This window comes from Takifugu flavidus, chromosome 2 (assembly GCF_003711565.1).
Source record: "Takifugu flavidus isolate HTHZ2018 chromosome 2, ASM371156v2, whole genome shotgun sequence".
Lineage (NCBI taxonomy): Eukaryota > Metazoa > Chordata > Actinopteri > Tetraodontiformes > Tetraodontidae > Takifugu > Takifugu flavidus.
In genome coordinates this window covers 16,812,795-16,828,079 of record NC_079521.1, presented here as the reverse complement: position 1 = coordinate 16,828,079, position 15,285 = coordinate 16,812,795, and the positions used below count along the sequence as shown (strand labels likewise).

The 15,285-nt window shown below is 46.9% G+C and overlaps 1 protein-coding gene across 4 annotated transcripts; it reads left to right on the top strand.

Moving 5' to 3' along the window:
• Positions 1-185: 185 nt before the first annotated feature.
• Positions 186-15,036, top strand: scube2 (signal peptide, CUB domain, EGF-like 2). 4 transcript variants are annotated; one of them, XM_057024741.1, is made up of 23 exons: positions 188-443; positions 906-1,022; positions 1,301-1,426; positions 1,550-1,684; positions 2,421-2,546; positions 2,630-2,746; positions 3,685-3,774; positions 4,367-4,483; positions 4,610-4,732; positions 5,306-5,422; positions 5,528-5,650; positions 5,931-6,047; positions 6,625-6,714; positions 6,851-6,973; positions 7,443-7,610; positions 7,879-8,082; positions 11,528-11,698; positions 12,496-12,663; positions 12,763-12,924; positions 13,026-13,223; positions 13,288-13,440; positions 13,531-13,610; positions 13,903-15,036. In XM_057024741.1, exons 1-23 carry the CDS (start codon positions 356-358, stop codon positions 14,047-14,049), a joined length of 3,060 nt encoding a protein of 1,019 aa, XP_056880721.1. In that variant the 5' UTR covers positions 188-355; the 3' UTR covers positions 14,050-15,036. The 4 variants fall into 4 exon arrangements, with proteins under 4 accessions (XP_056880723.1, XP_056880721.1, XP_056880712.1 ...); XM_057024732.1 differs by having other exon boundaries at positions 189-443; positions 7,876-8,082; XM_057024743.1 differs by lacking the exon at positions 11,528-11,698 and having other exon boundaries at positions 186-443; positions 7,876-8,082.
• The last annotated feature ends 249 nt before the right edge of the window (positions 15,037-15,285 follow it).

Genomic DNA, 15,285 nt, shown 5'->3' with positions numbered 1-15,285 from the left:
ATTCGATAATCGCATCATCCAAGTATTTCCTGTCCAGACTTTCAAAACAAGCGCATATTGGGCGGACCTGGATTAAAGCGTTTTACGGAGACTTCCGGTTTCGCTCAGTCAATCTAGCTGACTTGACGCGCTGAGTTTCTTTGCGCGCGCGCGCACGCTCTCATTCATGGTCTCTCGCACACACACACACACACACACACACACACACACACACACACACACACTCCTTTCTCTTTTCAAAAGCCCCTTGTGAAGCAGATTGACAGACTAGAATGAAAATGAGGCGGACTCTCGTTCACCACTTCAGTGCATACGCGTCCTTTTGAGAAGACCTCTAAACTTGGATCATATCACCATGGGAGCGATTTGGGCTGCGAGGGACCTGTGTTTGTTTTTGCTCTTGTTAAACAGTCACCAAAGTAGAGCGCTTCCAGAGATTCGAGGTGGGACGGTTGTAAGCGTGTGTGCATGCATGCATGCGTGTGTGTGTGTCCGTGGGTGTCGTATTTTCTGGTCGCTACTTTACGCTCCGTTTTCTTGAGTGCGCTTGTGTTAATTTTCTCACTGCTTGATTTCCCCCCCTACATGTGCAACAGTGCGTAATTGGGAAGTAATAATTGTGTTGAGGGAATATAACGCGCATGTTACTCGTACACGCGAGTGAATTCAAGACAGTTTGTTTACGGCGGATTATTTCAGCATATCTTCAAATCGCTTCTATTACGAGAGCACGTTATGTTTTAGGGTTCGTAAATTCAATCTTATAATTATTATTATTTGCGCTTGCATTTTTATAAGCGCCGTCCTCGGATAACACGGCAAACAAAAGTGCTTATGCTGAATGTGTTATAATACAAGATTCCTGGTTTGGTGGTCCTAACCTATAAAATCCCGGTGGGTTCCAGATCCATGTGCAGAGGGAAGTGATGGCTGTCACATTGATGCTATTTGTCAAAGTACTCACGGTTCATACAAGTGCACGTGTAAAGCAGGCTTTAAAGGCGATGGACATCACTGTGAAGGTAACACGATCCTTTTTGTTTCACAGATCTTATATAGAGTCAAAACTGTCGCGTAGGATCCAAGAGATCGCGCAGTGACTGTGATGCAGAATGGCATGATAATCGATTATACCAGTTTCTCGTTTGGAAGCTGCTGTATCTTTTATTTTGCTATAACTTTGGAAGTTTGCACCTTTAAAAACAGGCACCGTGCATCCGTTTATGTCACTGCAGTTGTTCTTACTGAAAATCCAAACTGTTGGAAGAGATTGTGATGATTTTTTCCCGTGGTTTCGCAGACATTGATGAGTGTGACTTGGAGTCTAACGGTGGTTGTGTGCACGAATGCAACAACATACCCGGCAACTACCGTTGCACGTGTTATGATGGGTTCCATTTGGCGCACGATGGACACAACTGTCTGGGTAAGATGTTCCTCCTTTAGTTGAATAACGAAATACCTAAATGGGGTATTTTAAGAACTTGCAGTGTTTGTGGCCCGTTTCCAAATCTGTTCAAGCCGTGCCATTCAATTTGCTGCCTTCTAGATGTGGATGAATGCAAGTTCAACAATGGCGGGTGCCAGCACATTTGCGTAAACACCATGGGCAGCTACGAGTGCCGCTGCAAAGATGGTTTCTTCCTAAGTGACAACCAGCACACCTGCATCCACCGTTCCGTGGGTGAGTACACACCCTACACACATCTGTGGCAGCGCCGATCAACTCCACCGAGCTCACTTTTCCTTTTTTTTGTCAAAAATGCATTGCAGTGTGTCATAATTGCTTTTCCAGGCTGTGTTTTTGTGTGGTTGTGATGTCCCCCCCACCCTTACGATCTATGTTAAAAAAAAAGACTTTGAGCAAATTCTCCAAATCTCATATACAAACCTTGGATTGACGGCACAATGAGGGGTGACAGGTTCAAGCTGACTCTCGTCCCCGAGCTTTTATCAGCGGCAGCAGCATGCTGTGGGAAAAGGATCGCCATGTCCCAGAGAACAAAATGCGCTAATAACAGCAACACCCTGCTCTGTGTCACAGATTAGCCTGGAGTGCTTTTGTTTTGTCTTCTTGACTGAAGTCAACTTAAATGCAAGTACTTTCCGCTCCATTGAGTCCCGACAACCCTGGTAAATCCCGCGGACAGTTCCACTCCACTATAGAGATGAGCTATGTAAACATCGGCTCATCTCATTTTACAGCCAGGCCTTACGCGATGGCGATGCCACAGGGATGGCGAGCTTTTTATTCAGGGAATAAACGCTTCGGCCTGGTTCTGTGTAAGTGCTGGAAGTCACACGTGGTCTGATGTCCGTGGATCGTGTCAGGTGTGAGAACAATCACTGTCTTCAGGGATGTCGGGCTAACCTCTTAGCATGTGTGCCTTTGTGTGCCTCTCACCCTCTTCCTATCTTAGAGGGCCTCAGCTGTATGAATAAGGAGCACGGCTGCGCCCACATCTGCAAAGAGACACCCAAAGGGGGCGTGGCCTGCGAGTGTCGTCCGGGGTTCGAGCTGGCCAGGAACCAGAGAGACTGCATCTGTATGTGCCCGCCATACGCACGCCACACATACGCACGCAAATCACGGCATGATGTAACGCGTTCCTGTTTCACGTGACCGCAGTGACGTGTAACCATGGCAACGGCGGCTGTCAGCACACCTGCGAGGACACGGAGAACGGCCCGATATGCAGGTGTCACCTCAGGTACACCCTCCAACCCGACAAGAGGTCCTGTGTAGGTAAGACTGTTGTTTTTAGCGAACGAGCAGACTGTAAAATCCCGTCAGCACGGCTGCCAGTTCGTGTTTTAAAACACGTCGTGTCGCCTTTGATGATCCCAAATCCCCTGAAAGCACGTCTCACTCCTCTGATGTGTGTTGCCATCTATCAGCCTTTGAATGCTCGCTTGCCGTTTATTAATTCATCAAACCTAAATCGGTTTGAAGAGATTAAAAGCGAGACTTAGTTTGGCTTTTTAAGGGAGGACAGAGAGTCTCATTACTAGATTTCTCCTGGGTGTTAGGAAGGTCTGCCTGTAAACTTTGGAGAGGCAGAAACGAGACTCTTAGTTCAGATTTCCCCTGAGATACAGAGAAATTATAACCCAAAGGGAAATGTAATTATAAATGCCGCCTTTATTTGCCCTTGTTACCTCACTTGCTATTTGCTTACATATCTATAACCAAAATAGGTCATCCACGGGTCAGAATTATGCTTTATTGGGTTTATGATCATTTCAGTGCAGATCTCGACCTTACGAGTGCTTGGAATGTGTGTGTGTTTTTGTAAAGTGGAGATGAAATAACAAAAAGCAGAGTAAATGGAAACATCTCTCTCTGTGGGCTCTACTGCTGGTGCATTTTTCTACACAATGGTTTTGTAGGATAAGGATCAGAAGTAGGGTAATATCCATCCCTCCAGCCGCAGTGTGTGTGAGGTCTGGGCGAATCTCAGCGATGTTGTCTCCAGATTAACGTGTGCGCGTTATCAGACACACAGCAAAGCGCCACAGGCTGAATATCTCACATGTAAACATGTATTAAAAGGTGACCAGTGGGAAGCTGAAGTGAAATGTGTTTTTCTTTTTCGGCTGTATGCTATGTCTGTACCATGATCCATTATATTGCTGGAACCCAGTCAGTCGCTATATTAAGGATGACACTGTTGTGTATCACAGAGCGAGACGAGGCCAGCACCGATACCTCAGAGCACAACTCCACATCCTTTACCGAGGTGGACAAACGGGTCAAGCGGCGACTGTTAATGGGTAATAACAACACTCGTTCATCACTCGTTTACCCTGATGTGTGTTACCTTCAGCCACCGCTGTGCTGCCAGGAGCCACTCAGGGGTGTTACTAATGTCTAGTAAACCTATGCATTCCTCAGACTTTTAAGCAAACTGTGAAATGGCCGTGCACTCGCGTTCTCACCCCCGGTTCCACCCTGAAAAATACGCATTTGTGACAGTGTGGTACATTTCGCGTTTTCCTCACATTTGGAAAGGGGCAGCCTGTGAATCTTTACTTGTGTAGTTAGTATTTATCAGCTGTGTGATTCTGGGTGATGCATGTAACCAAATATTTGGGTCTGAGAGTCCCGTTGAGCATAAGAAATAACAGGCAGTGTTATGGTAGCTGTACGGAAGCACTCTCCAGTGTATGGCTGTAAATATGGGTGTATCAGGGGAGTAAAAAGTAATATTATGTAATATTGCTCTGCTGTGAGCTGGTAGCGCTCCTATGATAACGGCGGTGTTTCTCTAGGGATCTTGGGGCTGGCATTGAGGGATAATGTTGCATTTCCCCGCAAAGAAAGCAGGTAATTCATGTGCATTCTCCTTGTGTGCTGTAATTTCAGAAACCTGCGCCGTGAACAATGGGGGGTGCGACTGCACCTGTAAAGACACATCCACAGGTGTGCGCTGCAGCTGCCCCGTTGGCTTCACACTACAGCCGGATGGAAAAACATGCAAAGGTCAGGTGGCGAGTTCCCAAACAACCTCCAGGGATCGGGCCATTGTTGCAATAAGCTGACGTGACCGATTTGTGCAGGAAGTCGGCTTGACGTGCTGTAAGGATATCCTCACCTGTTCCCCCACAGATATCGATGAGTGCGAGCTTCACAATGGCGGCTGCGAACACTTCTGCCGAAACACCATCGGCAGCTTCGAGTGCAACTGCAGAAAGGGCTTCAAGCTGCTAACGGACGAGCGCTCCTGCCAAGGTAGAAACCGCTCTGTTCAAACCGCCGGCAACCGTCCGCTCAACAATCGTTCTGTAGTTGGAATTGGTTGTGAAGCGACAGCCCAGATAAATGTAGGCTGATAACGTCCAACTATGTGACATTTTCACTGAGGAATTTACATTCACTTATTACCAAATGTTGAACAAACCGATTCATTTCTTATAATGTCAGCTTTGTGGGCTGGACGCCCTTCGTCATGATCGGGGGGATGGGGGGTAGAATGTGTGTTTGTATAGTGTTAAATATTAAATATTTTGCACAAGTCCAAACCTGACCGTGGCAGTATTCTCCGATCGAGTACGACTCCGTTTGATGACCTGTCGCTTCCCAAATGTGAGCAAAAAAAGTGACGGAGATGCGTCACAGGCGGCTTCAGACTGATGCAACTGCATTTAAATTTGTCTCGGCGAGAAACTGCCTCGTCTTTGACCTGTAATTACCATCAAGCATCAGGTGCGGTACGTGTGTGCGCTGCGGTCGGGAAATCCCTCCTCGTAAACATTACAGCCGACCTGCCCTGCTTTCATATCACCTGCCTGATTGTGATTACAGATATAGACGAGTGTTTTTTCGAGCGCACATGTGATCACACATGTGTGAACTCCCCTGGTGGTTTTCAGTGTCTCTGCAACAAAGGCTACACCTTGTATGGACTGGCCCACTGCGGAGGTGAGTCTGCACACATGACAAGTTGAGCGGAACACGGCCGCGCTCGGCACAGGGGGGAGCACAAAGGCCAGCACTTGCCGACGGTGTTTTCCCTTTCCCCCTCAGATATAAATGAATGCAGCGTGAACAATGGCGGTTGTGAGCACGGCTGTGAGAACTCTGTGGGGGGATTTGAATGCTTTTGCCATCCTGGCTATAAGCTCCACTGGAACAAGAAGGACTGTATTGGTAAGCCATCTTGGTTTATGAGAGGAGAATCAGCTGAACGCTGTCGCCTGGTGCAACAATCCGTGTAGATTAAACTCATGGGGGATAAAAACAGGAGATACTTTTGATTCTCTCTTATTTCTCTTCACTTTCCTGTCACTTGGATTTCTTGTGCTCGCGTCAAGCAGCCGTGATGCGGTTGACGCCGTCAGGACTGTTGTTGTACCTTCAGGTCCCGCTTTTGCTTTAATGTGGACTGTCCCTTTTTTGACCTTGGAGTTTTGCTCTGATTCCCATCTAGAGGCCCAGGGTTTACCTCCGGCTAACCCCCACTCTAAACCCACCTTGAACTGTAGCAAGCAGGAGGGAGGAGACCGCTGCTTTCTCACCTGCCAGTCTCAAGTTCACATCAGCAGTGGTGAGTTGATGCGTCCTCATAGCCACGGTCATGACAGGGTTTGTTTGGAACTTTACATGATTACAGGTCTACTACAGTCTACAGTCGCTGTCGCATAAGCTCACCATGAGAATTTAAATGCATAGCTCACATCACTTCTCAACCTTCTCAATGATGTGAGAGTGGAGAGGTGAATCCACAAAATGCTCACGGAGGTTTCAGAGGTAAGTATGATGGCGGCTCAGTTGGGCGCCATTGGATAGAATGGTGCCATGGCTTTACCCAGTTATTTATAAAGCACATTTTGAACTTCAGCCGTTGTTCATGTATGTCTTTGCTAGTCTGGAAACAATAGCATTAGTTAGTCATTAGTTGACCTGACACACAAAAGGCAAGGTGAAGGTCAGGCATCACCTGATGCTAAGGTCTGCTAATGGAAGTGTCATTAGTCAGGGAGTCAGTCTGTCTTAGTCCCGGTGTCAGTCTGCACTACAACTTTTCGTGTTCCTACACGCTGCCAGTTTGCTCTCGCTAACTTCTGCCGTCTTTACTTTTGTCTGTGTTGGTCTGCGTGTCACGGCCTCTTGTGTGTTTTCAGGGATGGAGGATTCCTACACGGTGACCTGCGGAATGCCGCTGCCTTGCCTGGCTGACACACAAAGGAACAACAGTGGCTTGTCTTGCTTAGGCGAGTAACTCACATCGCCGATTTGCATCTGTCTTTACGCTCTGCCTCACAGAGCTTCGTGCGCAGCAGCAGCACAGTCTCAGTTGATACATAAATAGCTCTAAATTATAAGGTTCTCTGCCTCCTCATCTCGCAGGTTCAGAAAAGGCCACCGTCCCACGCATTAAGACAACAGCCACGTTCAAATCCGGCACTTCCAAATGCAACTTAAAGCGGAGTCACGAGAATCTGAAGCAGAGTTTAAACTGGGCGCTCTCAGGTACCGGGGATACCACCCGACAATAACAGCACGCATCAGCCTTAAAATAACAACTTGCTCTCTGGTTTACCAAGAACTGCCAGCGTCTGAAGCCACAAAAGATAACCAGACCTGAAGGCAGCTTCAAAGGGTTCCAAAAACCAAAGGCAAATGTGAAAGAAATTTGTGGCGATATTGATGTGGTTTTGAACGTCTTGACTGTCTCGGTGCAGCACTTTGTCTGGCAGTGACAGGAGGGGATGTAATTAGACATCGTGTGCCTTTCAGTGCTGTCTGACTTTGAGCTTTGAGTTGAAGGACTGCCTTTCTTCTCCAGAGGCTTTTTAAACATCCCAGAATGACACATGATAATGAAATTAAAGGAATTATAGTGTTTGCTATCAACATGAAATTAGTTTCTTAATCATATTGCTTTGTGTGTGTGTGTGTGTGTGTGCGGATGGCTGATCCTTATGTCCCATGTCCACAGACAGCAAGTTCTTCTTCACTGAAAATGTCCAGTTCAGCTACGTGAGGCTGCGCTGCACCTCGTCTGGGCAGAAAACGCGCAGCCGCCACGGCAGGAAGGCTGGCGAGGAGGACGGATCCTCCATCATGGCCGAGTTTGAGCTGGATGTGAACCTAGAGGAGGTAACAGGTTGGTCTCCCATGCGCCGACTCTCCCACGGCCTCCTTTTGCTCCTCGTTCTCCGTCTTTTTTTCCCGTTGCTGCCTGTTCATTACTAAACCGACTGAACCCGTTGAAGTATCTCCTGTTTTGACTCTGTTATGGTGGTGGGCTCCAGGGTGAAGCGTTTGACCGGTAGCAGGGTGTCTAGCATGTGACCAGCGCTTCATGAATGTGCGTTTTCTGTTGGCGTCTGTGTGGTGGAAGCAGCTGTGGTATCAAGTGCCTCTCTCAGCAGAGAGCTGTGACCTTTCCTGCGTGCGCCGCCGCTCGGAGAAGAGGCTCCGGAAGACCATCAGGACCCTGAGGAAGTCCATCAACAGGGAACAGTTCCACCTCCACTTTGCCGGATCAGACTATGAGCTCGGCAAGAGTCAGAGCCAGCCGGCGGAACTGCCGGGACACTGCGTGACGGGGCAGGTGCTGATCGGCAGGAAATGTGGTGAGTCTGTTTTCTGTGTTTATTTAATCAGTGTTCATCGCCAGCGTTGGCATCACTCAGCCGGCTGTCAGGTTTGGGGGGAAACACTTATGTGGAACTGGAAGTTCCGTCTCACCGCACACCAGAATCACAGTTGTGCCTTTGAGCGGTGGAAATTGTGCAAAACAGTGAGATATATTTAGACGAGCTGCTGCAGTGATTGGCTTTGGAGCAGGTGCTGTCCAGATGAGGGCCAGATTTGGGTTGCAGACGTACTGTAATGAAACCGGGAGTGAAAATGAGGGAACAGATGGACTGTTGTTGGTTTGAGATGTGCCAGCATCAGGACACGTGTGCAGTGAGCCGGCTGTGGGCAGAGTCGCTGGATTCTGCAATTCTTCAATCTGTGACGGGGAAAAGCTTCATAAAATCGACTCTCTACTGTAACATGTGGTTTCTCTGGCTTTTAGGAAAGCTCTCCCCTCGTTTTGGGCCTCACACTGAGTTTGCTGCCTGTTGTCTTAATATCAGTCTGGGAAATGTCACACTTTTTCCATTTCTTGGGGTTCAGTGAGGCTGATGGAAGGCCTCCAAAACTACAGCCATCCTTTAGTTTCACGAGCAGTCAGTATTGTAATTTCTTTCAATCAAAGCCGTTCCTCCGGCCGTGATTTAAGCCCAGGCTGCACCACTTCATTAGTGCTGTTTTCCTACAGTAAAGTTCTGGGGTGTTTATTCTTTTAACTCCCCCGCTACACTTACAGGTCAACATTAAGCAGTCTATTGGCCATAGCAGGGGTGTAGACATGTAATTTAGGAGAAGAAGAAGAAAAAAAGGGTTGGGGTGAAGTGGGGGGGGGGGTCTGAAAGGCATTCTTCTTAACCTCCAGCTCTTTAAAACAGCTATATTTTTCCCCTCCTCCCCCGACTCCCACTCTGCCCCAGCTCCGACTGCAGTTTAGGCCTTTTCAATTTACCCGCTCCATTGAAGCCTCCATTCGGGGCTTGTTCTCGGAGCCTCAGAGGGATGACAGCAGTCTACCGTGTGGGTGTGTGTTTGGAAAAATGATGTTTTTAAATCCGTGCGCCCTTTATTCCTGCTCCGGTGTGTGACTCATTCTGGATAATGGCTGCTTGTTTTTATTTTCCGGGCCATTGTTTTTAATTAACTAAAATGGTTTCAATGATCTAATGAATCAGACCTTTATTTATTGATATTTGTTGACTGTTTTTCCGACTCGGCTCGTTTCGAAGCCTCAGCGTAAATATTATCATAACCTGGGAGAGCGGCCGTTGAACATTTTGAGACGCTTCCACCGAAACGCACCAGCACCTCTTTGACTTCTGTGTCTGGGTGTGTTTGTGTGTTTGTTTTAACATTGAAGATGTTTAGGAAGTGCTGTTGATTCAAGCTGGCAGTTTGAGTGCTGTGCCCCCCCCCCCTTGCCCTCCAACTGAGGCCACTTTGCATGACCCCCGGCCACTAAACTGCTCAAGAGAATTGACTTCAGCCACACCATGGGAATCAATTAGCATCATTTGTTTGGGCCTCCGCTTGATGGGCGCAAGCAGCGATTGGGCCGAGCAGAATGGGGGGATTCAGAAACCTGACCCCTTTTATTGGGTTCAGCTCCTTACCACTGTGATACCGGAGTGTTTTCCTATGTCATCAAGTAGGCAAAGACTAGGAACTTGAATAGAGGTGAAAGGTCTTTTAAACCTCTTTGGGGCCATCAGTTCGAGGACTATATAGAAGCACTTCTTTGCATTTGAAAGGCTTCAAGGTTCTCCTTCTGTCTTTCTGTCTCTCTCCTCTTCTCTCGCTGCTTTCCTCTGTCAAATAAAAGCTGTTTGAGGACAATGCAACGGTGGGTCCCTTATGGTCTTTCAGAATAAACAATAGCGTTCAAAAAATAAACTGCTCTTGAGAGAATTACATTTTCTCTCTTTTTTGGAATTGGAGAATCTGCTGAGATGTGTATGATGGACGTACGTTAAAGCTTCTGTGCAATGAAATGTTGGTGGAGAACTTAAAAGCAGCAGTTTAGGTACATTTTTTGTAATGCAGTCAAAGGATTTAATCGATTTATTCTTATGAGATGTGAGTTCATCTTCCAAGTCGCCTTCTAAAGACCATCAGACAGACACAGCAATTCCCAAATTAATTACAGACATCAGTCGGAATGGGAGGAACCAAAGCAAAAGGGCCCTTTAATAAAGCGTTTGAACTTTTGTGGAATAAAAGGGAAATATTTTCTTTGATTTGCTCCCTCGTCTGCTTTTAGAAGAGGTGTGGGCACTTATGGTGGCATTAAAAGTTCCTCCTTGATGCATGATGTATGAATTATTTAGATGTGTGAAGGGCAGGAAACAAGGGCAGGAGATCCTAGTTGTTCTGTCATCGAGATCAGCTTCAACGCATCTGGACAAATTAGCGTCAAATCACTGTAATTTTATAGTGTTCTGATGGTTTAGTTTGTTGTTTTAAGGAAAAGTTTTTGTTCCAAAAGAAGAACCGTAGTCATTTTGTTCTAAATTTACTATTACTAATACATACAATAATCTTCAGATTTACTAATACTCTGAAACGCTTTTCAACCATCTTGTACGTTTTGTTCATATGGGACTAAACCCCCCTTTGTGTGCGATGGATGATGTTTAGAGGGATTATCCATCTTTATTTTATGCCACAGAATTTAAAAGACTTTATTAAACATTCTCAGCGCTTGTTTTATCAGCTGCGCGCCGGCGAACTAAAGCCGGTCTGTCTGGACACATCAGATTAGCTGTGACAGCCTGAACCCACCCAGAACCGGTGGAAAAATAACTCAGCCCAGCTGCAGCATTTCAAGCCCAGGTTGGAATCGGGTAATCATACCTGTTATGTTCATTATCGTGTAAAACTCTCAGATCTGTCAACAGATTAAATAATTGCCCCGGCTCTGCTGTTTCCTTTGGCGTGTGAAAGATGTTCTTCATCAAGTTTAGCCTTCTGAAATATGTATGTGGGCTGGTGTGATTACACTTGAGAGGCGGCTGATGGTGAACCGGTGGCTCCACTTGAACGATCTTGTCATGCAGTGGAGCTGCTGTATTTACGGGGTGAATCTACCGTGTGGTTGGGAGCGTTTGATCGCGGCGACCCCCGGGGCATCCTGCTCCCGTTGTTGTTTCATGTCTGCGTTGCTACGGCGTCCCTCTCCCAGAGTACGCCGCGTCATCCATCTGTCTGCTAACCTGTTGTCAAATACAAGCCCTCACATGCGCACACAGACGTCTGTTTTGGGTTTTATTGTGTTTGTTTTTGCTTGAAGAAAATTATTGATTTCAACAGCTCTAATAGTTCCATTTGTTCCAACCTGATGGCCTGCGTCCAATATTGGGTATTTCTTTTAAAAGACGTTAGCTGTGTGCGTGTCAATAAGAACAGAATCTAACGCGGCGTCTTTCCTGGCCTGTCCGTCAGTGAGCTGCGGCGCCGGGACTCACTACGATGGCGATCAGGGGCGGTGCGTGTTGTGTCCAGCCGGGACGTACCAGGACGAGGAGGGACAGATGTCCTGCGAGGTCTGTCCAGGACCGGAAGGAAGAGAAGTCTCCAAGGTCGTCGGCGCTCGGAACATGTCCGAGTGTGGGGGTGAGACGCGTGTTTAAAGATGCTTTACTATCCGTGCACGCTTTCTCTTTCGATTCTGAGCCGCCAGCAGGGATCAAATCCGCTGAGTGGTGGAAAACCGTTGTTGCTAGTCTGCGTTTTAAGCTAAACGGAATAGTGGCAGTTCTATTTTTAAAAAATGGAATATTCTGGTAAAATGTGATAGATCCATGGTGTATTTTAATGCCGTCAGCAGTGGGAAACCTGTTTAAATCCCAAAGACAGAAATCTAAATAGAAATAACAGAAATTGGGAACCCGATCCGCACAGGAAGTGTCGGTGCCCTGATAACCATCTCCCCCCCTGGCAGGTGTTCCGCTCTGTGTCAATCCAAAGACGCTTACGTCTAGATGATGAAGATGTATTTGAATTCTAAAGCTCTTGAGTAAGAGCTGAAGGAGCCACCATGTTTTGGTCACCCTCAGTCATTTCAGGGCTGGATCCCAGATCCCATCTCCCACGTAAGACTAAACACGAGCTATCAACAAACTCCTGCTGCCGGGTTGCGTCCACCCCCACATGGGACATGGAGAGAAATCACGGTCATTTCACTAAGACCCTGAACCAAGCCCCTGAAAACAACCCCTCCCTTTGTGTTATCTATAAATACTAAATAGATATTCAACCTAGAGTTGCCTCCAAAGCTGATCATCTGAGTGCATGTGGAAGAGGCCAAGTAGGTCGCTGCCACACGATTGGGTCCAGAAAAACCAACCCCCCCTTTGGTGTCTGGTGTCTTACACATTTACACTCTGACTTGACCAAATGCATGTGTTCAGGCCAGTGCTCACCTGGTCAGCACTCCCGCGATGGCTTCGTCCCCTGTTTGCTGTGTCCACTGGGAACGTATCAGCCAGAGGTCGGTCGGACCACCTGCTTCCCCTGCGGCGGTAACCTGGTGACCAAGCGCATTGGTGCCGTTACCTTCCAGGAGTGTGAAACCAAAGGTAAGAAAGTGACAAATCCCCTCCGAGAACACTCTTTCGTGTCCTCCCGATGTAGAAATCACTCAGCTAACATGAGAAACCTGTGGGTGGCTCCTGCAGTCCAGTGCTCCCCAGGACATTACTACGACACCAGCACGCACCGCTGCATCCGCTGCCCGACGGGCACGTACCAGGGGGAGTTCGGACAGAACTACTGCGTCGCCTGCCCCGGGAACACCACCACCGACTTTGACGGCTCCACTAACATCATGCAGTGCAAAAGTAGGCGACCGTGGCCGGGGCACGTCTCTCCCTTCGGGTTCTAAACCCGCTCGCACGGACAGAAATACCAAACTATTTAACGAGAGCGTGTCACTTTGCAGACCGACAGTGCGGAGGAGAGCTCGGGGATTTCACCGGTTACATCGAGTCTCCCAACTACCCTGGAAACTACCCGGCCAACGTGGAGTGCACCTGGACCATCAACCCACCGCCCAAGCGCAGGATCCTCATTGTTGTCCCAGAGATCTACCTGCCTATTGAGGACGAATGCGGAGACTATTTAGTCATGAGGAAAAGCTGTAAGTGTTTTAACCCAGCAGTTACGCTGCGATATCGTTCTAAGCCCGGACCTCCGCTTCACAGCTCTGTCCAACTCTGTGACGACCTACGAGACGTGTCAAACGTACGAGCGTCCCATCGCTTTCACCTCCCGCTCCAAGAGGCTTTGGATCCAGTTCAGGTCCAACGAGGGAAACAGCGGGAAGGGCTTCCAGGTGCCATATGTGACATACGACGGTGAGAAATAGTTCAGGGCAGCAGCTTTGAAGCTGCTGTGCCGCACTTTTACGCGATTCTGGATCAATAAATGTTTTCGTTCGTTTTCAGAGGACTACCAGGAGCTGATAGAAGACATTGTCAGGGATGGACGGCTCTATGCTTCCGAGAACCACCAAGAGATCCTCAAGGTATCTGACATTAAAATAAGTTGAATAAATAAATCTGAAATGGGAAATATGCGCATTTTTACCTGTGAATGGTTTTACCCCCATACTAATCACTCTTAGTCCAATTAATGCCCTCAATTTTAGACCCCCCCCCCCCCCACCACACACACACACACTTTACAACCTTTTAAATCTACATCCTGAATTCAGCGCCTAGCGCCAAACCTCTTCTGGTCGTGTAGCGCCCCCTTTAGGAATCTTGTGGAAGTACACGTCCACTCTGACGACCTGCTTCTCTTATTTTTTTACCCAGGACAAGAAACTCATGAAGGCCCTGTTCGATGTGCTGGCTCACCCACAGAACTTCTTCAACTACACAGCCCAGGAATCCAGAGAAATGTTCCCAAAATCCTTCATTCGTTTCCTGCGTTCCAAAGTCCTCAGATTCCTCCGTCCTTAGTGGAGATCTGGTTGCTGTTAACTTGCTGGATGCTTCATAAAAACAATAATAATGTACTGTCCAAAGTATCAGTATCAATCCCTGGACTCCCCTCATAGGAAGAATGCTGCATCAACTTCTGGAGCCGCCCTAATCTGGAAGAGAAAGCGGAACCCTCGAGGTATTGGACAGTTAACTGGCGCTTTAAGAGGGGAAAATGATGGATAAGTGCGATACAGTTTGCAGATTTTCAGGGGCATCCTTAGACGTGCAACTGGCCTATTTTCTGCCGCAGTTTTTTTTACTGGCAGCAAAAAGAATTATAATGACCTTAACACTAGAATGTAAATCCAAAGTCTTTTCTTGGAAGTATTTTTGAACAGCACACAAACCCGGTCTGATGATGAAATGATCCAAATGTGGCAGCTGAACTGATATTTAGTGGATGTCAGTGTTGCTGTATAGGTGGCGTCCATTCAGTCGTATCAGAGGCGTCTTCACAGTTTTAGTCCGACTGACAGACACAGCACAAATGCTTCATGGAGATTTTTAGCCCTCACCAAGAAGTAGCGGCACCACAAAAGCAATTATTCAGAGAAATGTTTTGTATATAATGTAAAAAGATTTAGGTGAAATTTTAATGTATCGTAGCTACTATATACAGTTTTCACAGAATAGCAATGCTGCAATTTACTCGGGGTCTTTTGTGGTACAGGTTGGATGAAAAACTACAATGTACAAATGTTGCAACGTATTTACAGTTGCTCTAATGCATCGATGAGACATTGACAGTAGCAATCATTGTGAACTAGTAACCAATGGCAACAGCAGATTCTGCAGATAGTCCAAGAACTGGAGGTGATGTGGCTGAAGAGACATATACGAGGTCAGAAAATGACATGTCCTGTAAAATAGAATTGAATTATTCACCTTAGATGACAAGTGTATGTATATTTTTATGGTTTTGTACATCTAATGTGCTGTAAATAAAAGTAGAAGGATTAAAAAGTGTTTTAACTTTTGTTCCATATTCATCACTGCAGTTCTCTGGGTTCCCTGATTATTTTCTTTATTATTTATCACAGCCAATTGCCTTGAACCCAACCCTAACATGAACCTAATTTTAGTGCTCAACCCTTGTCTTAAATCTCTTGGTTATTATATTTGTGAGCACCAGTTGTTAAAATCCCTGTTTACCATTAAAACACATAGAAACGTGACAGGTTACATTTTCTACCTCTTTTCCTTTACAGTTGG